The 24,971-nt window shown below is 45.5% G+C and overlaps 3 protein-coding genes across 3 annotated transcripts; 1 reads left to right on the top strand and 2 right to left on the bottom strand.

Moving 5' to 3' along the window:
* Nucleotides 1–603: 603 nt before the first annotated feature.
* LOC100278972 (uncharacterized) lies at nucleotides 604–2,699 on the bottom strand. The gene is made up of 6 exons (NM_001371668.1): nucleotides 2,356–2,699; nucleotides 2,037–2,135; nucleotides 1,879–1,920; nucleotides 1,649–1,778; nucleotides 1,060–1,161; nucleotides 604–867 (listed from the first exon to the last, which is right to left on the bottom strand). Exons 1-6 carry the CDS (start codon nucleotides 2,596–2,598, stop codon nucleotides 764–766), a joined length of 720 nt encoding a protein of 239 aa, NP_001358597.1. The 5' UTR covers nucleotides 2,599–2,699; the 3' UTR covers nucleotides 604–763.
* Nucleotides 2,700–7,375: 4,676 nt separating this feature from the next.
* On the bottom strand, nucleotides 7,376–8,691 carry LOC103646381 (uncharacterized). The gene has a single exon (XM_008671112.4). It carries the CDS (start codon nucleotides 8,209–8,211, stop codon nucleotides 7,489–7,491), a length of 723 nt encoding a protein of 240 aa, XP_008669334.1. The 5' UTR covers nucleotides 8,212–8,691; the 3' UTR covers nucleotides 7,376–7,488.
* Nucleotides 8,692–20,444: 11,753 nt separating this feature from the next.
* LOC109944169 (imidazole glycerol phosphate synthase hisHF, chloroplastic) lies at nucleotides 20,445–23,093 on the top strand. The gene is made up of 6 exons (XM_020548844.1): nucleotides 20,445–20,558; nucleotides 20,645–20,716; nucleotides 21,252–21,337; nucleotides 21,493–21,524; nucleotides 22,251–22,493; nucleotides 22,885–23,093. The coding sequence occupies exons 1-6, from the start codon at nucleotides 20,445–20,447 to the stop codon at nucleotides 23,091–23,093; spliced, it is 756 nt and encodes a 251-aa protein (XP_020404433.1).
* The last annotated feature ends 1,878 nt before the right edge of the window (nucleotides 23,094–24,971 follow it).

Here is a 24,971-nt window from a genome sequence, read left to right on the forward strand (position 1 = left end):
GTCGAAGAGAGGCGAAGAATTTGGGGATTGGAATACTAGAACTAGACTAGAACTACTCCTAATTGTGCTGAAAATAAATGCGAGATAGAAGTTGTATTGGTTCCATTGTTGGGGGTTCCATCGGCCGTAGCCCTTCATCTATATAAAGGGGGAGGTCTGGATCCGTTTCCAACTGTTTCCCGAGTTAATCCCGCGGTTTTAGGTAACAAATCCCGCGAGAAACTAGGAACCCTAACTGACTCTGCGCGCGCGGACCGTCCGCGCCACCACCGCGGACAGTCCGGACCGTGGACCGTCTGGCCTCGAGGCCGGACTGTCCGCACGGCTCTTTTTAGAGCTCAACAGGTCTAGTGTCAATATCTATACATGATAGTTTTCCTTGAGTTTCGGTCCGGTGTCAATATCTATACATGATAGTTGTGACTGAGGGATATTAGCGTGACCGTAATTATGTCTCTCTCTTGTAATATTGTAATAGTCCTTGACCCAGTTACCGTGTTATATTAATATACTCAACCTACACTAAAGTTAGGGTTTCATTCTCCTAACAACACGTACTGTCTGAGCAACCTAGAGCAGCGTCATGAACCAAAGGTACATAGATATTCTGATTCAAGTAATATAGAATATAAAACAATTATTCTGTATTTTTCATAATCATGCCTCATGAAAATCGAGGTTACATCACATGTTCATTCTGTAAATAAATAGTACAAGTATAGCCTTTTCGCCAACATCAAGTACTAATGGTCTAAAGTCTTTATCACATGCCCACTTCGGTTTCGTTGACATCTTTGGACGAATACTCAAGTACCTCCCCCTCAATCTTCTCAAGGAAACGGTGCATGACCACTAAACTCTCGTCATCTGCACGCCATGGAACAGCCATACATTGTGGAATTAGTTTGGCTGACTGCCGTTCGTATATATCGAGGCGAAAAGGAAAAAAAATATATTTGTGCTAGATGACCCAGGGTTTTGGTTCAAGGTACGTAGTTTCTCGTTTGGCTGAAGAAGGGGGTCTCAAACGCGGGATTAGACCGAAGAAGAGGAGCTTACCGAGCCTCGGAACTGTGTGGCCCTTTGGGTGACGGATTACGAATGGGTCCACGCATGATTCTATCAGCTTTTCACCATGGACTTTCAGGAAGTCGTTTTCACCTGCATCAACCAAATTTGGAAACGTGTTCAGACTTGAGTGGTGCCTCGTAGTCAGCTATACACCGGTTCGCCTATTTAAATAAAAGGTACCAAGACAAATAACGAACAGAAATGACTAGAGAATTGGACCATGTGCATCTTATAATAAACCTAATCGAAGCATTCTAGAACAGTGGACATGATGGAGGGCGAAAGCGTACATTATTTTCCATGCGGAAATCAAAGTTGGCATATATTCAATTGGGTTTTTTTTAATGGTGGACACAGGTTTCTTGAACCTTTCTTGACAGCATTATGCAGCACATTGCCGAAAGCAAGCCCTGTCTCTTTCAATTAACAAGAGAAGCCGGCAGGCAAGAGCAACGAATACGGAGACGACGTGAGTACGCCATAACGTTTCCACCAACGCAACGCTTGAACGCAACCGGACAAACAAACTTGGCATGACAATGGAATGATGCGCGGCGTTGCCATTGACGTAACGTACCGATGAAGTGAAGCGAGGGGCATGCGATCTTGTTGGCGTACGCCTTGCCGGCCACCGTGGGTGACTGGAACTTAGCGCCACCGATGATGATGAGGTACTTGACCTTCGGGACTCTAGTCAGGGCCAGCCCCTGCCACGAAAACACAAAGGCGACAGAGTAAGAACTAGCAAGCAAGCAATACAGAACCACCTGCTCTGCTTCGAGTCTTGTATGAACCATGATCTCTCACTTGTTCTTGGAGCCCCGGAAGCGCCGCCGACAGAATGGAACCCTGGAACCAACATCGGCGCACCACAATTCGCAACCGTTAATCGAGCAGCTGGTTCATCGCCACAGAAATTGAAGGGGAGGTGGTCTCATCTCAACCCGTGCTGTGCGGCTTGTTACCTGGGAGAAACCCATCAGTCCGTCGAAGGGGCCGTCTTTTATCATCAGCTCTTCGATGTAGGCCAGGCACTTGTCGAAATTCCTGTACTCCATAAAACTCTGTTTTGCGTTGTACAGTACATAAGGAATTTGGTAGTAATAAGTGCTTATAAAGGTCAAGTTGGTAAGTGCGTCGCACGAGCCAGCGACACGCGCACCACAAAAAAAAACTAGGGAAACCACAATTAGTTTGACGAAATCAGCAGGACGACGAGATCGGGGAGGAGAGGGGGGCGGGTAATGGGCGGGCGGATGCGCGTGCGCGTACGCGGCGGCGGACCTTGTCGAACTGGAACCACTCGTAGTAGGGAGGGTCGAAGATGCCCTCGACGTCGGACTTGCCCTCGGCGGGGAACGGCGCGTCGGCGAAGACGAGGTCGAGGCGCGCCGTGACGTCGGCGGGCCACTTCCCGAGCACCTGCTTGCGCATGATCTCGCCGCTGGTGCGGAACCCGTGCAGGCACAGGAACCGCGGCCGCCGCCTCGCGCCCTGCGGCTCCGCGTCGCCGCCGAGGCTGCCCATCGGGTGCGGATCCGGGAGGCGAGGTGGGGGTGGGGGTGGTGGTGGGATGGGTCGGGGCCGGGGGTCTCGAGGGCCGCCTCGACGCGGCTGTTCTGGTCCGGGTTGTCGGGTGTTCCGGCTGGCCGTGTCCTGGAAACGGAAACGGAGCCGGAGCGTGGGTATATATGATGGTTCCATTCCGCGCGCGGCCGCGGCGTGGTGGGGGCGGATGGGTGACCGCCCGTTTTCTGCGTGCAGTTGGGTGTGGACCGCGTGCGCCCTGTCGCTGTTTGGCTGCCCTGCCTACTGGCTGTGGCTGCCGCGCCCGTGTCGTGGCGCCTTCGTGCTGGCCACGACCACGACCACGAACGCTCGAGTCGAGGCTGTACGCCATGACGTTCGCTGGGCGGCTCGCGGGGGTTCGTGGGTACGTAGATGTACGTCACCAGGTGACCGGTGGAACTGGGAAGGTAGATCGGACGGCTGGTTTTCGCTTTGGTAGGTGGCTAGGCGCAGAGCTGCTGCAGAACCAGTCCAGCCGTGAAGCGGACAAGCGGGGCACGCACAGTCGCACATACTCGAACGCACCATGCGGCGGCATTTGGGTATCCGGTAGCCGCCATGCAGAGGAGCTACGGTATCCTGCTGCCTGCGGTTCTGGAAATTGAAAGGCCCCAACGATGCTGCAGAAAGGAGAAAATAGAGAGTAAAATCTAAATGAGTTGGCTGCATAGTACGCTATAGAGGGGAAAAAATTAGACGAGACCGTTACAGACAGTCTAAAGAAAAGTCAAGGATCTATAGCCTTTGACCACCTGTGGCACTGTGGCTCCTCGACCGTTAGATTTGGTGAGAGCGGTTGGCAGCTCTCGGACATCCGGACATGGTACTATACTGGCCAAGCGGCCCGGACCCGGACGACCGGTTCTGCACTCTTGGCAAATCCACGTGTCGTAGTCGTATTAGCAAGTGCACGTCACTCCGATGCGAGGTAGTACCATGCGTGGATTCGATCTTCTGATCGGTGCTGCTCCAGCTCCAATCCAAGCAACGGTGCATATGCTGTTGGTGCCACGGCGCCCAGTTGCAACTGACACGCTAAGCTTTGCATGGTCCGAGTCTGATGCTCGTGCAACCGTGGTCGGAAATCTACAGATTCTGGGAAATCTGATACTGCACCAAATCTGATGCAAATGCGATTACCAAGCTTACATGAAGATTGTGATGTTCTGGGCACAAAGTCCAATGTACAATACAAACTGTTCAGTCAATAATCAGATTATTCTGAAAATGAATCCTAAACCAAACAGGGTCCAAGAAGTCGTCGTTGCTCGGACTGCGAGCAAGTACTCCACTACGGATGCTCGTGAGTTGTAAGGGTCTGTTTGTTTACCCCCATGGATTATATAATCTGGATTATTTTTGGAGGATTATATAATCTGGATTATATAATCTGAGTAGTCATGTTTGTTTACCCAGATTATTTAAGTTGTTAATAGGATTCTTTTGTATGAGGAAGACAAGAATGCCAATGGTGGGTTATAATGGTAATGGTGGGTAATTTCTACGAAACTTGAAAGGGTAGTGGGGAAGTGGGAAAAAAATAATCTGAAATAAGCACCTCCCCACTTGCTTATGGATTATCATAATCCAAGGGGTTAGATTATATAATCTCGGCAAATAAGCTGGACTGTTTGTTTGCCTCTTAGGATTATTTAATCCGAGATTATATAATCTGGGGGTAAACAAACAGGCTCTAAAGCACGAGGTTGTCTACCACAGAGTCGTGACACGAGGTAGGATATGAGAGCTAGCTACATTAGAATTCAGCATGTGTTTTCTACAAGTTCATAATCACAATTGCGCAACGACTTGAAATATTTTTACGAGGATTTCAAATTAGATGCTGTAGCGTGATCACATTTAAAGTGAAAATTGTAACTACAAAATATGTAAGGAAAGAAGTATCAAACCAAAATGAAGCGGACATCGAGGCTTACAATAGCTGTAGAGTAAAATGAGAGGCTTACAATAGCTGTAGAGTAAAATGAGACAATAATACACATGAAGTAACACTTGAGTAGACTACATCAAACCAAAATTAGAGTTCACTGGTAGAAGTCACATAAACATATACAAAGCTGGAGACACTATAACAGTTTCATTATCTGTACACAAAAGCATATGCGGTCCAGCAGCGTAGACATCCTTTATAAGTGTGCAAAACAGATATCTATAAACAAACAATATGAAAACATCGATTGAATCTAAAGTGTTTGTTTGTTATTATGTTGTTGTACAATGCTTATAAGGGAGAATGGAAAGCCATTATACAAACTATATCTATATTCTTGCAGGTTTATTTAACGAAGGAGTATGAATATTGTCATACCTTGCAATTCATGACGGCTATGATTTTCAGGTTGTGCAGAATCGGACTGGTGTACGTGAAGTTGGTTGGTTCTGATCCTATATATGTTTTGTCAGTTACTGCAAATAATTGTTTTTACTGACTTCTAACACCGATTGTTCTAAAAAACGCTAGTGCAAATGGGTTGAAGACCACCTGTTTAGTGCTTCTTAGCATAACAAACGTGTACATGATATTGTTCATCGCGGTCTTAATAGCTAAAACAAATGACGCAGAGTCAACACTACTTGGCATAGTGGTTGTCGGTGGCTCGGTGCTATCATCCCGCTTGATATCGTGCAAACAAGTCGCGGTGCCGATCACATGATGTAACTAATTTTTAGTTTTGTCTCATGATATAAGGTGTGTTGTCTCTAAAGATACGTACATCCATGCTGTAATATAGAGAAAATTAAATATATATTTTTTTGGTTTTTAAACATATGTAGTATATCCTGGAATGTAGGGAATAAATACAAAGCATATACATGGTGTAGTTGTGGCCTTGTTTAGGGTGCATGTCCTGTGTGCAGCTCACGGAATCACGAGCGACTCCGTCAACGTACGAGCGAGTGCGCGAGCTGCGGAGCGAGCCGGCACATGCGTACAAAACGCGCGCCAGCTCAGAGCGAGCGACCCGGCAGGCAATTCACAACTTCACGCGGAGCGGGCCAGCCCATGTGCAGCAGCAAAGCGCGCACTAGCGCCGGCCCATGTGCACGAGCGGGTTAGAAATATATTTGGTAGTCAACGGGTGCATGGCGCCGACCGGTCGGGCCGTAAACCTTAACTCTAAACCCTGTTGACCTGGCACTGGCAGGCACAGACACGGAGGATCTGCTGCTCGATCACGGAAGCAAAAAAAAAAAGGCACGGAAGATCTCGGTACAGCTCTGCGCGACATGATCGCCGAGCTAACTGCACGCTGCTGGCCTGCAGGGATTAATTGTACACGGCCCAGCTAGCCTATCATTCGTTCCACCAACTAAACCTCGTGATCGCCACCAGCTCTGCCGTCCGCCTCCTCTCGAGCTAGGCATGGATCTCCTGGCTGGGAGTGGGAGACGAGACGACCGCTCTGCTCCGATCCGCGCCGATCATGGGAGATTGTCTCTCTGGTGGAGTTTGAGTTGTTGCTGGTAGCTAGCTCGGACGGCGCCAGCTGCTACTGGTACGTACCTGCGACGTGCGAGCTGCAGATATATAATTCTCTGATCGCGTTTCCGTCTGTTTCCCGTGTGGGGCAGGGGCACTAGTGCTGTGCAGCACCCGGCCCCCAACGACAGCCAGTCGTCGTACTCGTACACGGTCCTAGCTACTTGCACGCCGATCCGGTTCTTCAGTCGTCCACGCTTACGCCATCGTGTTATTAAGCGAACCTGATATTATTCACATGTACCTGGGTTCTTCTTGTGATTATTTCTATTTGTTTAGCAATATATAAAAAGCTCGGTGTGGGCTCGGGCACGTGGAAATTCCGCACCTAGCTGAGCATTAGCCTTATGCTCGCTCGAGCAAGGGCGCCGTAACGGTACCGTGTCATATCAAGAAATTAAATGAAAAGAGAGTGATGCTATAAATCTGGAGCAATTCTATACGTAGAAAACAAGGTGGTACGAAGAGGGTATGTAATTATTTTTAAAAAATAGTTATAGATGTTTATATAGACACACCATTATAAAGATTTACTATAGTAATATGAATGTTGTTATAGAGAGTATGTTATCTACATCGTTGCGACGGAGAGCAACGCAACTATAACTGTATAGACGACGAAGACGATTTGAGTTCACTGTTTGCTGGTCGTGCCTCGTGCGTGATCTTTATTTGATTCCGGTATTCGGACACAAACCTAGCTTTCTGTACGTAGCAGTATAATACACTGATCGACTTGAGACTTCCGAACATATGGTAACTCTGATCTTAAACAAACAGGGCATATATATATGTATACGTCGTCGACTACGTACGTTACTGAGTATTAGGTGGGGAGGGGGTCGATCGATTGGTCCATCCTAGTTCGTCTTTCTTCCTCTACATGACTACATGCATGTACAGATGGCCAAACGGGTCGTTCGGCCCGGCCCGGCCCGCCAGACACGGTTAGAAAACCGGCTAGGCCGTTTAAGCATGCGGGCTTAATTTCCTGTCCGACTCCGGTCCGCGGCGGGCCTAAACGAGCTGGATCCGTTTAGCACGAAAAAACGGGTCGACAAGCGGGTTATGTGGGCCGATAAGCACGTTTTAGTGCAAAAAACGGGTTTAACGGGCTTAGAGTTAAACGAGTCGTGCCGGGCTAACCCGTCGTGCCTAGTTTCATGTCCGAGCCCGGCACGCTTATTCGTGCCGGGCTGACCTAAGACCGCATAAAACCGGACCGTGCCAGGCTCAAACCGGGTCAAACAGCGGGCTTCGTGCCGGGCTCGCGAGTCTCGTGTTTATTGGTCATCTATACAGACATGGTTAATTCTCGATGTTTTGTCGGCAGGAGTACTAGCTTATCAGCAGCTGATGACTTCAGCGAGGAGCTTGTACCGCCGCACCCTGCAGACCCTGTTCACCCGCACCTTCCCCGCGACAGCCGGCGGCGTCTTCTCCTCGGCCCTGTGCTTCTTCTTCACCGGGTGTACGAGCTCCGCAGGCGGCGGCGACGACTTCCTCAGGGTCGGGGAGCACCCCTCGTGGCGCTGCCGCGGCCGCTCCTCGTCCGACGCCGCCGCCGTGGTCTTCCGTTTATCATCCTCGGGCCTGTTGTTAGCCGCCACCGCCGGCGGCGGCTGCGGCGTCTTCTCCTCGGCCCTGTGCTTCTTCTTCACCGGGTGTCCGAGCTCCGCAGGCGGCCGCGGCGGCGACAACCTCTTCGGGGAGGGGGAGCACCCATCGTGGTCGTGGCGCAGCCGCCGCTCCTCGTCCGACGCCGCCGCCGTGGTCTTCCGTTGTTTATCATCCTCGGGCTTGTTGTTAGCCGCAAATACCGCCGCGGCATGGGCATGGCCCAGGCCCGCTTGGCCGACCCCCGGCCCCGGCTCCCGCAGGCACCAGTTGCACCGCCGGTACGCGGCCGCCCTCGGGTACAGGTCGCTGCAGTACCTGTGCTGGAGCCGGGAGCGGCAGCACCTGCACCGGAACAGCTCGCCCGGCAGGCCGCGGTCGCCGCACATGCAGCACACGGCGCCGGCGCTCGCGCCCTCGCCGTGCGCGCCCGCCACCGGCGACGGCGCCATGGCGTACGCGTGGTGTGGCACTGGCAGTGAGTACGGTGGGAGCGGACTCGAGCTAGCTGCTAGCAATGCATAGGTACTGGTGTACTGGCGCTTTGATGGTGGCTCGGCCAGGTAGCTGTCGACCGTGAGGCACGGGGGAGGAAAAAAGTAGAAGAGACGGGGGTCTATTTATGCAGACGATCGAGAGAGAGAGAGAGGTTGTCGTGGACCATAATTTTTTTCTCATAGCATCAGCGAGAGCGACCCATGCATCAGTACTATCACCTAGCTATAGGAGGAGCTCGAACGGTCCCGGCACGCTTGTCCTGACTCCGCCGTGGCGCCGCGCGATCCAGACGGTACGTTTGGTCCGTGTCCGTCCAGTTGGACATGGACCCTTGACACCAATCAGCCGCTCGATCGCTGATGCCAAAGTGACGATCGTTAGTGCCACAATAATTCCATGCATCAGGCGCCCGGAAAACGTGTGCGCGGCGCTTCAGTTTCTTTCTTTCTTTCTTTTTCTCTCTCTCTCGCTTTACATGTGCACGGCGCATCAGATGAGACCGTTTTTCAGCGTGTTTTATTCATAGCACCCATGGACGAGCTCGCAAGCATGGCCGTGCGTCGTCGTCGCCGTCGACGAAGGTGCAGTGGCGGCGGACCAGCGACAAAACTGTGTAGAGTGTTTCGTCGCCGGGCAAAGTCTCAACCTCTCAGACCGTGAAGCGGTGGGATCTTTGAGGCGCCCGATCGATTGATGGAAATCGTTTGCCTTAATTTGGCGTGTGGAGGAGATCGACACCTTCTTCGGTTCTTGGTAGAGTCTGCCGCATGCACAGTGAGTCAGGCATGATATAAAATAATATTTTACATGATCATTTACACGATCATTTAGACACAACTTGGTTGTCTCCAACAACCTTCCAACCAAGAGTTTCATGATACAATTTTATAGGCTAGCATGTGACTTAAAAATTGCATATAAATAACCCATAGAAATACATGAAAAAGATGGAGATGAAATAAATCGCTTACAATGGTGGTTTCACTCGCTTTGTCCAGTACCTTGGAAACGGATTGACATGGTTTTACGGCGATGAAATTAATTTCACCTATTTTATAATAAATATGGTGTTATATGATTAAAATTTGTATATGACATACTAAAGGCTGTTTGGTTTCTAAGAATTAAGTTTTTTAAGTTTCTCCACTTTATTCTATGTTAGTCTCTAAATTGTCAAAATTAATCTTCAGAAACCAAACATCCTCTAATTAGTGTCATGAAATTTCTCGTGAAACTCTCTAAATGGTCTCAGCCTGTACAACCCCTCCAAGTGCAAGCGCGGGCGGCGTGACGATGATATATATGGATGTGCCGTACAAGGCATAGCGAGAAGCACACGGCACGACTTCGACTTGGACGACTTTTTTTGTTGCGCGCGCGCGTCTTGAGGTCTTCCTTGCGCACTAAGAGATGACGAGGGGGGCGGCATAGCATAGTTTGGCTTTGCTGCGCGAGTCATTGGCGCTCCCTACTACTCCGTACTTTCGTAGGCTATCAGTGTCCTGTCGACGCCATCTATCTGGTAACGTGATGTGAAGCGGTGTGAAAAGGAGAAACGGCTGGGTCGTTGTCGTTGCTTCAACCTGAATCTGATTTATTAAAACGTGACCCGTTTTGCTGCGCTCTCCGCATTCGGTGGCTTCCCAGCCATCCGTCGCGCGACGCGTGTGGCCCGCTCGCCTTTGCTCGCACGACAGCATTTCACGGACCCGAAATTTTTCTTGAAGTTAACAGAGCCGAGCTACATCACGTTCGCCCCTCTCTCTCCCTCTCCCTCTCTCTCTCGACGACACACCAGGCCACCACGCACAAGCTCTGTCCCATGGATGCCGGCCACCTCATGGTGTTCAAGACCGGCACTGCGTCGCGTCCGCCGATGACGAGGGCCCACCTGCCGGCGGCGGCGCAGCGGCGGCCAACGGTGGCGCTGCTTCTGGGCCTGGCGCTCGCCTTCTGCCTCGCCGTCCTCTCCATCCAGTTCTCCTTCTACGCCGCCCCAGGTACGGCCCTTCCGCCCCGCATTCCGAAGCCCTAGCCAGCACACCAAGCCGACGGGTTCGCCCTGCTCTCACGCAGGGGCGCCAGGCAGGAGGCTGGATCTGGACGCCGACGACGTGCGCGACCTCGCGGGGTTCCAGGCAGGAGGCTGGATCTGGACACCGACGACGTGCGCGACCTCGCGGGGTTCCAGTCCCGCGTCCAGCAGTGTGTGGTACGTTTCCTCAATCGACTTCGTGCCTGCCATTTGATGCTGAAATGCTATAGTTGCCGGACTGCCAGTGATGCTGTAGCTATCAAGGACTTAGTACAATAACACATAGGTTCTTCCGTAGTTACAGTAGTTTATCAATTGTTGATTCGCGCTACTCATAGAAACAAGTATCGTTTCATGTTATGTAGAGGAATTGTTCAGTTCTCTTTATCTTTCTTGTGATAAGTGCAGAGCATATTCCTTGGTTATGGATATGTGTATTGGGTAACTGGGCATTCACGTTTTGTATTTGTTGTTGCAAGGTCCATATGGATAGTCCGACTGATCTCGGTATCTCTGATAGGTTGTCGTTCATTGCTCAAAACTTTTGTGCCCGTTGTTATCTCTGATAGCCTGTTGTTCATTGCCTGATATTTGTTTCATATATTAAAAGGTATCTGTTGTTTCCGCTATTTTCATTCTGTGATATATACTTACTTTTTCGGTGGCGATGATAGCTCTTTCTTGCCAAGCTAATCTGTGTAGTGGTCATCAGCCTGTCCTTAAGAGGACAAAACATTTAAAATTATTTTGGTAGCTGTACAGGGAGGGGGTAGAGGATGAAATAGATGAGGCGTGCCGCCGTGTTCGCCGGACGATTGATCTGCCCGACCGGTGAGTTCACGGACAATGGATCGATGTCGTGTGCTGGATTCCAGGTACGAGCACACTTGTTAATGTTAGGCTAGGCCACGGGCACCGGCCCAGATGAATTAGTAGAGGAAATGTAGCTTGATACGTACCGGACAGACGAGCTATATACGCCATGTTTTTGTCCGAAAAAGACTACCAACTCTCTCTCTGTCTCTGGTACATGTTGTTCATTGCCTGATATTTGTTTCATATATTATCTTTGGTGTTTGTGTCTCCACATGAGTACAGGAGGCAAAATAATCATCCACTTTGAGCTCATTTTAATAAATCTTCTCAATGATTTGTTGAGCTGAAAAAAGAACATGAGTAGATGATTTTAGAATTACACAAGATGAGGTTATCTGATCAAGTGGTTTCTTTAAACATGGCATGGAATTAGCGTTACCTCTCCTAGAGTAGTTGCTTTTTTCTTGCAATACTGAAAAGTATTTGCCAACTCACACAACACCATCCGCCAACAATTCACATATGAGAATGAGACTGGAAAAAAATGTAGCAGACAAAAGACTAGAATTAATAGAACAAGGGGTCAGAAGAGAGTAAGAAAGCTCTGAAGGCTCTACGTTCTAGAGTGTTATGACATTTTACCTGTTGGTGCTGGGGAATACACAGTATGCTATCTACGACGGCAGACTTAAATGCTTTTGACAAAGCCATATCCATATGGTCAAATGTCACCTGTAGATATAAATATTAGACTCCAATTTTCAAGATGATTTAGTCACTAAATGAGTCCATCACAAATCATTTGAAAGAATTTGGATATGATCAGTTAAAAAGTAAAATTCATTGTGCGAAGAATGTGTACAGGTTTATTTAGCAGAAGATAAAGAGGTTATTAGCAACACTCAAGCCTGATGGTGCCTGTAATTCAATTTGCTTTCAATCAAAATACACAGCCAGATTTATCTAATCCTATTTGACGAAACAGTTGACTAATTACAAGTCATGAAAAAAGCCGCCACCTCGAATTAGATTGACGCACTTGGGAATTCAGTTTAGTTTTGTAACTTTGTGTGCTATTCCACCTAGAAACCATTAGCACTCCTCCATTCAAACTTGTTAAAACAAGTAAGGTGACAATCAGAACTTTGTGTTGTTGGATAGCTGCGAGCTGCGACGAACCTCCTTCGGCTCTTGGCGCCTGTACCGACGCTTTAGCTTCGCCTCCATGGGGGCGCCGCCATGGGGAAGACACGTGCGCTCCTCCTCGCTCTCCACCAAGTGATAAATTTTCTCAAATTTGTGAGGTTTTGAATGCCTTGTCCATTTGTGCCTTTTGATATTGTCACTCATGTCTTTCTAATGACGGGCGCTGTTCACTGACTGCTAGCTACTTCTCCAGGTTTTCAAATGTATCTATAGATTTGTTTTTTCCCTGATGGTTAGAGTATTCTAGGTAACAACTTTGCTTGAATTTATGAGGTTTTGAATGACGTGTTTATTTTGCCTTTTGATATTGTCGCTTCTGTATTTCTGATGACGGGACTAATGTAGGTTGTCAATATGGTGGAATTTCTTGATTAATGTCTTGGCGTGGGGATTCAGTTGCCTGGGTACCAGATATAGCGATGAGCGAAATTTAAGGTGTGAATCCCAGGTAGCAAATTCACAGGAAACTTTTGGGGCCTTGATATCGATTCCCTAATGCTTGTTGGGATTGCTTTCATTGGATTTTTCTTTGTTGGATCGGTCACTACCTTGGCGTATTTAGGCCCCAGAGAATCGATTTTACAGGTTATATCGGATTTGACTCAAGGTAGGGTATGTGTCCACTTCTTTTTCCCCGAACTAAAATTCATGTTTACATTTAAGTTTCGGTTACAAATAATGATGGATATTTGTTGCTCAGAATTTCTATAAAAGAATTAGAAACAGTGCATGTTTTTTTATCTAGATCACATACATGCTTACAGCTTGTATACCCATTGTTTGCATTGTAAAACAAGAATATGTAAGCCATATAGACTGGTGAAGAGATTCACTCGCAATTGTTTGTTCTTCAGATTTCTTCATGGCTTTTCAGTCCTAGACACAGCCAGCCCTATCTGATCCACAACTGACTGTGAATCACATAGCTTATTTTCAAGATATAGCTTACTTGCTATCGACTATCGTAACATCTGTAGTGCATTTCTCTGATCCTCGGTCTGCATGGCAGTGTGACCTGGCATATGACCATTTTTGTATCCCTTACCCTCACCCGTTTTCGTATCCCTTACCCTCACTATATCATGTAACTTTTCTTCCCATTCCGTGCCTGGCCATGGCATGCCCATATTTCTGCTGCCTTTCTTGAAAGATGTCCATATTTTAGCTTTTTCTGAAAGATATTCTTATCTGTGATACTTTCATGTTAGCCATGTCTTTCCAGCCTTTTGTATTGTATTGTATCTATTCTTTGATACTTGATATTGATTAGTTCAATTGTTGGCATTTTCTAGAAAAAATAGCCATTACATGCTCCAAAATATTTAGCATTTGCATATGCTTGAGCTTCAGCTTGCTTTGGTGTTCATGTCGGAGGTTCAGAGTACATTCCGGCATCCCACTGCTAGAATCATCAGCAGACCCAGACTATTCTTTTTTGGGTGCCCCCAACTTTAACCAATGAATGTTATGAAGCAAGAACTAATTGAATTTTAAAGGATCTTAGATCGGTTTAAGGGCACTGGTTGTGTTAAGACTACTTTTAGATTCACAAGTTAGGTGTTTGATTTTATCGTTGGTTTATGTTGCAAGAACTAAAATCTCTTTTTCACGTTTAGGTTGTTTCTCATGCTTATCTTTAAAAGACTTGTTTGCCATCCGACATCTTATTTGTAAATTGTGTGCTTCGTGATGATAAATACTTTTCAGCCCTGTGTTTGACTAACCTTTTATGTGGCTTGCAGAAATTCTTTTTTTATGCTAATGATGAAGATGTTGCAGAAGATGGAGATCAGGATGCTGAATTGCTGATACTTCGGTTTGAAAAAGGTTAGATCTGAACATCTATGGTAGTACATTGTTATGTGACATTGCTAATTATTTTTGGCAATATAGATAATACTGCACACACACAATGCACCTCATATACTGGTTGTGTTGTGATTTGTTTACTAGAGGCCTGCAAATTAGTAATATAAAAAATTGATAAAGTTGCGGATGTGAGCACGTGTCTGAACTTAATTTTGAAAAATATTGGTTCCCTTGGTTCAATAGTTTGACTTTGTACATAGCCCAAAATATGTCATGGTCTTGTCCAGTGCCAGCGAACTACAATAACTGTGCTGCCAAATTTTGGTTTCAGTATATGGCATGGTAGTAAAAATATAGTTTTCCTTTAGCAAATTGCCCAAATCTGCTGAAATCGGATCAACAGTTTAGGAGGACTTTTAGGAGACCTGATTAGTCTGGTTTCTATAAATTGTCTGAAATCATATCAGCAGTCCAGCATGATTTTAGGAGAACTGATTAGTAAGATAGATTGATCTATTTTCATCAATTAGATGGTTTCTATTTCTTGCTAAGTCTTTCCATTTATATGTTATAGTCTTTCCATTTGTAGTTGGTCTCCTATTCTTCTCCTCTACTGCTGGTACCTGATTTAAGGAAGTTGATGTTGGTAGGATCCCATAAAGCACCAGAAGTAGCAGAAGTTTCACGGGAATGACATGGATACCACCAACAAAGATTCGAACCAATTATTTCTATAAGTATATCAACAAGTTAGTTGCTACTACTTTGTATACTGATCTAATCTTCATCAGCTGAATGTTGAGATCTATTCTTCTATGAGGTTTCACGTATCATTTGATTTCAGATAGATTGTCTCATGCCGATAGAGCGCCCGACAGCCTGCACTGCTACTCCTCATGGACGCCGGCGTGTGCCTGCTCGGTGTGGCACCACGTCGCTCATTGTCTCCGGCGTCGTGCCCGTGCTGTCTTACTGACTGGTGAGCTGCCGCCGCTCTCACTCTTCGTTTTGCCATTTCTCATCGATTTGGCACTTTAGGGTCTGTTACATATTGCTAAACCACAAATAAATCTAGAGTCACAGAGCTGCTGTTGGAGCAGATTGTTCATACAGAAGGGCCACAAGCCCATAATGGAGTAGTGTTATTCAGCTGCTGAGAACATTGCTTGTATGACATTGATGAATAAAATGACCATTAGTTGCCAACAACCATTATAAACTGCACTTAGTGCATGCAAGGTACATTGTTAGGATTTCGTCAGCGTCTACACAATCAGTTTATTCCAAATGGCTCTGCAATTGTAGTACTTTGATGTTGTTAATCACTATGGCTTCTTGTCGCTGTATCACTTTTACATGGACACCTTCTCTCTTAATATTACAATGGTAGAGGGTAACCATAATTGGAGTACGTAATTGGATATCGATAAAAGGTTTACGTCTTTCTTAGATGTTTGGGGGACATAATTGATGCAAAACAAAATTCAATTAGTACTCACAGGACTGTTTCCTGCTTTGGAAAATTTCTGATATAAATAAAAAAGTGAACTCAAAATCATTCAAAATTTTATCTTAACAGGGGCACATTGTTGAACTTAGCAGATACACAATTAAGGATTGACAAACAGAATACACATGTTCAAAATTTATGGAAATGGTTCAGTAGATCCATCCATATGATCATTTTATCTATTGTATTTTTCTAACTGTTACTTTATTTGATTAGGCATTGAACTTGTTCTTGGAACAAAAGTGATTTCTGCTTATGTGAGGCGTAAGACATTGCTTAGCCACCTGTGAGACTATCAACTACAAAACTCTAATTATTGTGATAGTTGCTCGAGTATTAGATCTATTTGTACCGCTTTATTTTTTGTTCCAAATTCAATTCTTCATGAATCTGCTATCCTTCATTGAGAAAAAAATCTAGCACATGATCAATTTGCGTATTTTTCTAAATTTTGTTTATTTACATAACATGGGTTTTGAAGCTGCAAGAATTTGGAATATAGTTTCAGATGCTTCAAGCATATGTTATTTGTGCCACATCCATGATGCGGATAAGTTGGTGAGTGTGATGAAATCTTGCGCCGGTGAAAATGTTGTTGTCATTGGTGGTGGGCTATATTGGAATGGAGTGTGCAGCGGCATTGGTTACTAACAAGATAAGGGTCACTGTGGTCTTCCCTGAGAAACACTGTAACAAATAGTTGTTTTATATGTTTCAGTAGGTGGTACTGCATAGTGGTCAGCTTAGATATAATAGATTTCTTTTCCTAATATATTGTAGTGAGAACTAGCTTTTTATGTATTGAGTTGTCTATTGTTTTGCTTTCAATTTCTGTTAATTGGAGTGCAGAACTTTCATTCTGATATCATAATTGTTTTCCATGCACTGCTAAGTTAACATAGTTAATATTCAAGCCAACATCTAGCTGCCATAGTGCCCTACTATAAAATATGGTTCTACTAAATCATTTTGCATTTATGTCTATTCTGTTTGCATTGGACTCTTTCCTACAATCATGCAATCTTAAGTGATTATTTTGGATAGGATTTTGGGTACATTATAATTGAAGCGTTTTTTAGGAATGTACGGTAATGACACCATGAAAGTTTTTTGTAAGGGTGGTGCAAATGTTGAATGAAATAAGCAAGGTGACCTTTATGTTACTATCAAGATTTAATTTCTTTTTTGCTGTGAATGTTGCTCGTGCCCTCATTTTAGTCGGTTTAATTTCTTTTTTGTTTGTGGTTGCTTATGAGGCCTTAGTGTGAATTAGTGAAGATTTTGGCTGCTACTTGATCTTTTGTAATTAAAATTCGTTTTTACCTTTTCAGTAGATTCATACAATAGTTAATGTATATATGTTCTATATATGTGTCTAGATTCATTATCATCCATATAAATATAGACATAATAATTTAGAGCTAAAATGAATATTATTTTGAAATTGATGGAGTAGATCCATAGGTGCAGCAGCTTTGTTTTGGGTAGATTTTGTCTTGTATAGTACTCTCTTCTTTCTAAATTACAAATTTATTTTGACTGATACACAATGTGACAGTTCTCTTCTTTTTAAATTACAAATTCTAATGCTGGCATACTAATGCATGTCTACAAGTCACCGTTTGATCGTAGTGCTCCATTAGTATGATGCGTGAGCCAACCCTAGCAACTTCTCCCTCGAAATCTTAGCCTAGCAACTTACTCTACATGTGTCAATAATATCAGGTGGATATGCACGCAGACTGCCTAGACCAGTGTCTTGTGTATATGTAATGCCCCACTGTCTAGACCTTCTGTCTTCGATCTGCATGGCTGCAAAACTATGATGTTTAAGAATTTATGTAACCGTCGTCACTTGTTGAACAAAACGTGTATTATACTTCATAATTGCCTGTTGTTCGTGAGTCGTGTGCTCTCTGTGTCACTATTCATTTCATGGACAAACTCCTCTCTGAAAATGTCGTCCTAATGATTCATTGTTCCGTTCAGTGTACAATATATAACTTTACAGGATTCTATGTATTTACTCCTGCTATAGCGCCCGATAGGGCGCTTCTATTTTCTAGTTAGCTTCATTGTCCACCAGTGCTAGGCTGCCAGCGCTAGACCGTGCAATGTATGATGTCACGGTGCGGTGTCTCAAGACTCCGCAAGTCCGCGGAGTTATTTCGTGTGTGCCTGTGTATGTGTGGAGTGGAGTGGGGTGCGAGTTAACAATGGTCGTGACACTTGCTTAGGGCTGATTTGGTGATTAAGAATCCTGAGAGGATCCATAGAGAAGGAATCCTCTTGCTATTTAAATTTAAATACCAAGGGGATTACTCCCCTATAGATCCTCTAGGGATCCATAATCACCAAATCAGCTCTTAGTAGGACGAGTTAATAATGGCCCCTTCCTCGTCTCGACGGTGCGGTGTCTCTTGTCCCGACGTTGGGAGGTAAGATCTTGGGTGTGTCTTGGGGTCGGCAGACTACCCAATACGTCTTTAGACGACGCCGGAATGAAGAGAGGTGAAGAAATAGGTCGGGAGAGACTAATACTAAGGCTAGGCTAAGACTAGATTACGCCTACTCCTAAGGAATGGAAAGAATAGGACAAATGAGGTAAATTTGATAAGTAGATTTCATTGGATCAATTGTGTGAGCTTGAATCGGCCATAACCCTTCATGTATATAAAGGGGGAAGTATGTGTTAGGTAACCCTAGTTAGGGTTATGTGGGCAAATACCTGCTTTGCCCCTGAGGGGTCTCACATCTCTATATAAGGAACCTGTACACCCCCTCATAGTACAGAGATCAGAAAGAGGCCAGAGGCCCAACCCTATATCGTGTCTCGTGTGTTTTCTCTGTCGTGCTTATGGGAAGGGATACGGGTACTCTACAGCTTCTTGCGCCTCTACTGCTGATGGGAGGGAAAGGAGCGGATCTGGTGATCCGTGGTAACGTAGTTCTCAACACGTTATCAGCACGCTCTACCTCAACGTTGCTACGAGATCGGATCTGCATCAACTCCCCGTCACGCCGGCAGGTCCCTCGGCCTTGCCGAACTGTCCTACGCGACAGGTTTCACTTCCATTCTGCATCAAGAAATACGGTATACAATTTCTTGATTGAATCTGCAATTTACTTTTCAATCGAGAGAAGAACCGCAGAAGATTAGAAAAAAAGCTTCATGTACTAGCCGCAAGCATGTGTCCATCAATGGCACTGACGTGCAGTACCACCATCACGGCCACACGAATCCACATCGGAGGGAGACCGAATTCTCTCTGCACTCGTTCGTATGGCTGCGGAGAACCCATGCCTTGTTGGCAATGCTCACGCCTACGTGCTGGGCTGGTGGCCCTGCTGGCCGCACGCCGCGCGAGCCGTGTGTACCGCCCTGCTGACGATATCCGCACGCGTCGCCCATACCAGTGTGTAGTCTGCTCTCTCTGGTGCAGCGACACGTGCTCCAGTTGCTGGCGAGTCTTGCCGAGGGGGTCGACGGGATGAGGCCGATTTTTGCTCGCTCTGAGCCGCTGAGACGTTGACCCGTACGGGTAGATATCCCTACTGCGTGATACGGTCGAGCCCCACCTACATGCGGCATTCAACGTTTCCTGGTGATGGCCGGGAATCTAGGCACAAAGAGGAGCGAGTCCATCGTTTTTAAATTATTTTTTCTCCTGTCATCCTGCACATTACGACCGGTCGTTCGTAACGGTTCTGGTAGGATTTTCTCTCATTGATCCATGGTTTGATCGCTTCCATTTATGAGCATGTGAATTCTTCCACGGAAAATCTCTACTACTTAATTAAGAACGCAATAGTAGTCTGCCTCTGACGTGTTCTGCCTCCGACGCGTTCTGCCAGTGGCTGTTCTGCCTCCACCGGCCGACCGTGTATCCCGCGCAACAAAATGAACAATACATACACAGGTTTATAAGCCATGATCTGTTCCATCTCTCTCAGTGAGCAGCATAAGATACACAGCTGCGCTTATAAGCCATGTTCTATCACTCTCAACAGCCGATGTGGCACTAATCAAATAAATGGCATACCAGCGCGCCTATGGCAGCGGTTCGTGCGGCCCAATAATTTTCGTGTGGACCTGAGGCCCATCGTCCCATCGTGCAGCCCACCGTCCCAGCGTGTAGCCCACCGTGCGGCCGACCTAATCCTCGCCGGCGGCTCCAGCCATGGGCTCGCGCATCTTCCTCCACTGCGCTCAACTCCGGCGGCCTCCCCTCCCTCTCCTCCACCCCACCATCGGACTCCACCTCCTCCCTCACCGCACCGTCAAACTCTACCTCCCCAATGATGGACCCTGCGTCAGTGTCTCCGTTCATCTTCCCGTCAGTGTCTCTGTCCGTCTCCCCTCGACGCGATGCTCGCTCGCAAGTCGCAACGCAGCAACCGCTCTACGTCTTCTGCCAATCCGCTTCTACTCTACCCCGATCCCTAACCCATCTGCTCGCAGCCGCCACCTCCATGGCGGACGCCTCCACTCAACCGCTCACGTCCTCCTCATCTCTCTCAAATGCTCCCCTCCTCTCTCTCATGCCTCCGTGTCGCATGACTCTCTGGCGCTCGACTCCCTCCCCGAAATGGCGACGCCTTAGGCCGTCGGCGCCGCGTGCATCCTCCTCGCGCCGCCTCCTCGTGGTGGCACCAGCGTGTGTTGCGCCAACGGTGCGTTGTGGAGCTGAGCAGGTAGGGTCCCACGCCACGCCCACTGCCAACCGCGCTTCGGGCGTCCCCGCTCGTGCCCGGATTCCTCGAGCCGCCGATCGTTCCCATGGGTGGAGCCAACATCGATGCCACCGCCCATGCCCAATGCCGATCTGGAGGATCTCAGTCTCGAACCTGAAGGTCGAATTGTGTTCAAGTATTATCACTATGAATTGTTGTACAATGCGATCCAATTCTATGCATTTGTACCGGTACCCCATAGGAAATCTTGAAATTTTGTTTCAAACTTTTGGCCTGTTTATGCTTTTTCGTTTTCTATCACGCTTTCTGCTATCAGTTAGAATGGAGGTCCTTTGTCATTACCTCATTGGTGTGTCTGCAGGCGATACTGTTCTGCACGACTCAGAAGGTTGTACAAGTCTCAAGTTTTTGCATGGCCGAGGTAAATACAACAAAGGAATATAACCGAGTCAATAGTCACAAATGTGAGGTGTGGTCCCTTCTGCTGATAATATGCTATATAGCATGTTGGTTTTCTTCATAATTCTCTTTGCAGTCTTATATAAACCTTGTCTGATGTTTTGAGCAAGGACTATTACAATTTGTTTAAACCTAGAGAGGACTTCATGAAGCAATTTAACATGTGAAAGTAGGTTTCTCCATGTAGTGTTTTATATGGCCGAGCGAGCATGGAGTCATGCCATGGAGAAGAAAACATCTGGTACAAATGCAAAAACAGTGTATCTACATGTTGGGTCGATTTCGAAAAGCAGTTAAATGGGCATCACTTTTCACAATTATGTTCTGTAAAAGGAGATTCTAGGAAATCTCTAGAAGCTGATGTATATTTTCTTTCACTTTCTATCAACTGTATTTTTAATAGTATTTGAACTATTTTGAAGACAAATCTAAAATGTTTTCACCAAAATGCAATTGTTTCTCAGGCATATGCTTCATATATGAAAGGTGCTTTGTTTTCTGAGCAAGACAAGAATATAGATGCCACAATAATAAATTTCAAGAATACGAGGTTTGTGTAATTCTACTTGTTTTGTCAGAATATATGATCATTACATCCTGTCGTTGTTTATTGTGTGGATATTTTATTATTGTTCCTTTTTGAATGAGTAATTAGGGTGAGTTTTTTTAATGATTTTGAGTAATCTATTACCTGTTTCTCTATAGGGCTATATATGAGGAGCCTGGGAAGTATGGCAGTATAGAAAATGAACTTTTATGCTATCAGTGCATCGAAGAAGTGGAGCCTATGATTGATTTATGTTCACATAAACTAGGTGGATCATATTTACAAGCACATGAACTCCTGGATACTGCTAATGATCTTCTCAATGAAGATGGATGTATTTATTTTGTTACTGCTCCTCTGACTTACCTTGATTTCCTTTTAAGAGTTAGTTAGGGGCTCTCACATATTGCAATGGACCATAAACTTAAATATTAGTTTGATATGGTTTTATCTTGAAGAGTCATTTTTTGGAATCAATTTTCTTATCGTTTTTTTAGTGGTTCTGCATAGGAGCTACAAGGTTGGAGAGAAGGGATTTTATACTTGCATAGGAGTTGCGTTTTTTTACTTGCAGTTTGAGGATTGCACCCATTTTAGGAGCAAGCTTGCCATATTTATAAGCCCACAACTGTTTTACTATGTATCTATACATAGTGCATATTTAGCTGCATAACAAAATCTATGAACCTTGAAAAGATAACGACTTACGATTTGGAACATAGAGTACATTTTTGAACCTTTTGAGTTTTATCAGGCCCTGCGATCTAGAAAGTTTTATTGGAAGTGCTTTTCTGTATAAGTCATGCTCATGTATATCATGTTTGTTGCAATTTCTTGTTTAGCGAATCATCATGTTACCGTTTTTTTCAAAATTGCATGCAACTGCATTTGTAATTTTTTGATATTCTATCAGCAGGTGGGCTTGAGGGCTGTGTGCTTCTTGGCTTCGACATCCGCGACGTGCAGAGCCCGGAGGACATCGTCGCCGCGGAACGGCTCGTTTTTCCCGGTGTCGGCGCCTTCGGCTCCGCCATGGACGTCCTCAATAGGACGGGCATGGCCGACGCACTCCGTGAGTACATCCAAAGGGACCGCCCCTTCCTAGGCATCTGCCTCGGTCTCCAGCTGCTCTTCGATTCCAGCGAGGAGAACGGCCCGGGTAAGCTCTTCTCAACCCCACTTTGTCTGCGACTTGCATACTAGCTGAGCGAAATGGATGAATGGTAGCTGAAAATTTTAGCCACGCGCACGCCTGCCAGACGGCCGGCCCGGCCAGCGCGCGCCTCCGCCCCTCGATCTGGCACAGCTAACGCAGCGGCGCCGTACCGCGTCGTTGCACACCCGATCGAAACCCTAGCCAAGAAGTTGCCAGGCCTTATCAGATGACGCTGGCTGGGTGGAGGAGAAGCCAAGCCACCAGGTGCTGATGAATGATGATATGCCTGCTTGCCTGCCTGCACAACGCGACGTTCTGGTCTGAAGCCGACGTCGCAACAAACTTGCTGCTCGCAGTCGCGTACTGCGGGTTGATTTTGCATTTACTGTCACAGTGAGCAGCCTCGGTGTGATACCAGGCGTGGTCAGGCGATTTGACTCCTCAAATGGCCTCATAGTTCCACATATTGGCTGGAACGCTCTCCAGATCACCAAGGACACACCACTGTTGCAGGGAGCTGATGGCCAGCATGTGTACTTTGTTCACTCCTACCACGTACTGCCTGTAAGCAACGAGCCATTTAGATTACCGTACTTTGGTTGACTGATGAGGTGTGACTTGTTCTTTTCTTTCTTCATGCTTAGTCAGATGCTAATAGAGACTAGATTTCCTCGATATGCAACTATGGTGACAGCTTTATATCCTCCATCTCAATGGGCAACATTCAGGCAGTTCAATTTCACCCAGAAAAGAGTGGAGGTGAATATTTACTCCATCTGATAGTCAATATAGGTCAATTATGATGTCAACACAGTATCCAATACATCACCTTGACTAGCAATATCTATGGACATATTATTTCAAATAGAAAGAGTTTTATATTATGGTATATGGAAGTATTTTTTTCTTGATGGATCTGGTGTGTTAATACTGTGATGTCCACCTTTATGACCTTTTAGATATTGATAGTCAAAGCTAAAAAGAGTTTCCCTACAACAATCCTGATTAATGAATAAACTTGTATTTGTGATCAGAGGTAGTAGTTGACACTTGGATTTCCTAAGTTTAAACTTACCAATTGTATCAACATTCTTTTTCCTTTGCGCAGCTACCGAACTTTCTATTCTAAAAGAATTTCTCAGACCTAACTCTCTTGGGACCAAGGTAATACAAAGGAGACCAAGATCACTGGTGCCAATGCTTCCCTGAAATCACATGCACATTATGTTTTTTTATTATGATTTTATTTGAAAAAGAAATGTTCTTTCTTTAAAAGTGAGTTCACATTTTTTATATTTGGATAAAAATCTGATGCAGCAACAGTGAATTGGAGGATGTATTTGCAGAGTTTTTTTATCGTTGGGCAGCCAGTGAATTACCAGCCAGAACGAAGGTGATGAGATGGCGTCAAAGGTAGCTTTTGATCACCCAGAACGATTCTCCGAAAAGTTCGAGTTCAGTGCAGACAACATTAAGCCCCTGGTTCAGACATGCATGACAACTCTATCCTCAAAGATGTAAGTCGTAACAAATCTTTGACATTCTGTTCCATCATTCAGCCTTTGTGATTCAGATCTTTTCATTTCATTTATGTTCTTTGGTAATTCCTACATCTATGGTTAATACTTAATATTTTTTCACAGAAGTGATGTGATTTTTTCTCTGTGAAGTGTTGTTGCACCACTTTTTTGTGTTGTTTTGGTAAAACAAGAAAAACTTTGTTAGGGAAGTAGTAACTTTTCAGGGTTTTCTTTTCTTTATATGGGCCAACCAAACAGAAATTTTTTTGGAGATTTAATCGGTTCTCACATGTCATTAATCCTTATACCAAACACACGAACTCATATCCAAGCAGGACTGTAACGAACTGTTTAGGAAAGACCAGGTAGGCTTTTATGTTTTATCGTCACATTGCAAAATACCCTTTATTCAGAAGTCCTAGCTCATCTTTCCATTCCCTTTAATGATAGCTGAAAGTAGAGCTGAAGAAGGGGCATCTGTTTGAAGGATGGACTGAAGGGGTCATCAACTTTTGGGTGCTATTAAAGTGTCCATATACCAAACACAGTTTTGCTTTATATGTTGTCACCTGACCTATGGAGAAAAGGAAGGAGATGAACTAAAAAGGAATGCTGATGTTCAAGAAATCCACCGAAGGACAATATTTAATCCAGTTTCGAGAGTCAACATGCCTGAAACGATATATGATCATGAGTGAGTATTGGTTACCTCTACTTTTTAGTGGTTCATTTTGTACTTATTTTAATAGTTAAAGGAACAAAGCATTATCTTTAGCCATTCTTGAATATTGCAATGCTATTAGAACTTTTGCTTTCATAGTTTACCAGTTCAGTTCATGTAGCTATATTTGGTGACGCATTGCAGTTCAGCTTGTTTTAGAAGGAATGTATGGCTAGGTGATCTCAACTATAGGATCAACTTACCATATGAGAAGACACACGAACTCATATCCAAGCAGGA

This window comes from Zea mays, chromosome 2 (genome assembly GCF_902167145.1).
Source record: "Zea mays cultivar B73 chromosome 2, Zm-B73-REFERENCE-NAM-5.0, whole genome shotgun sequence".
NCBI lineage: Eukaryota > Viridiplantae > Streptophyta > Magnoliopsida > Poales > Poaceae > Zea > Zea mays.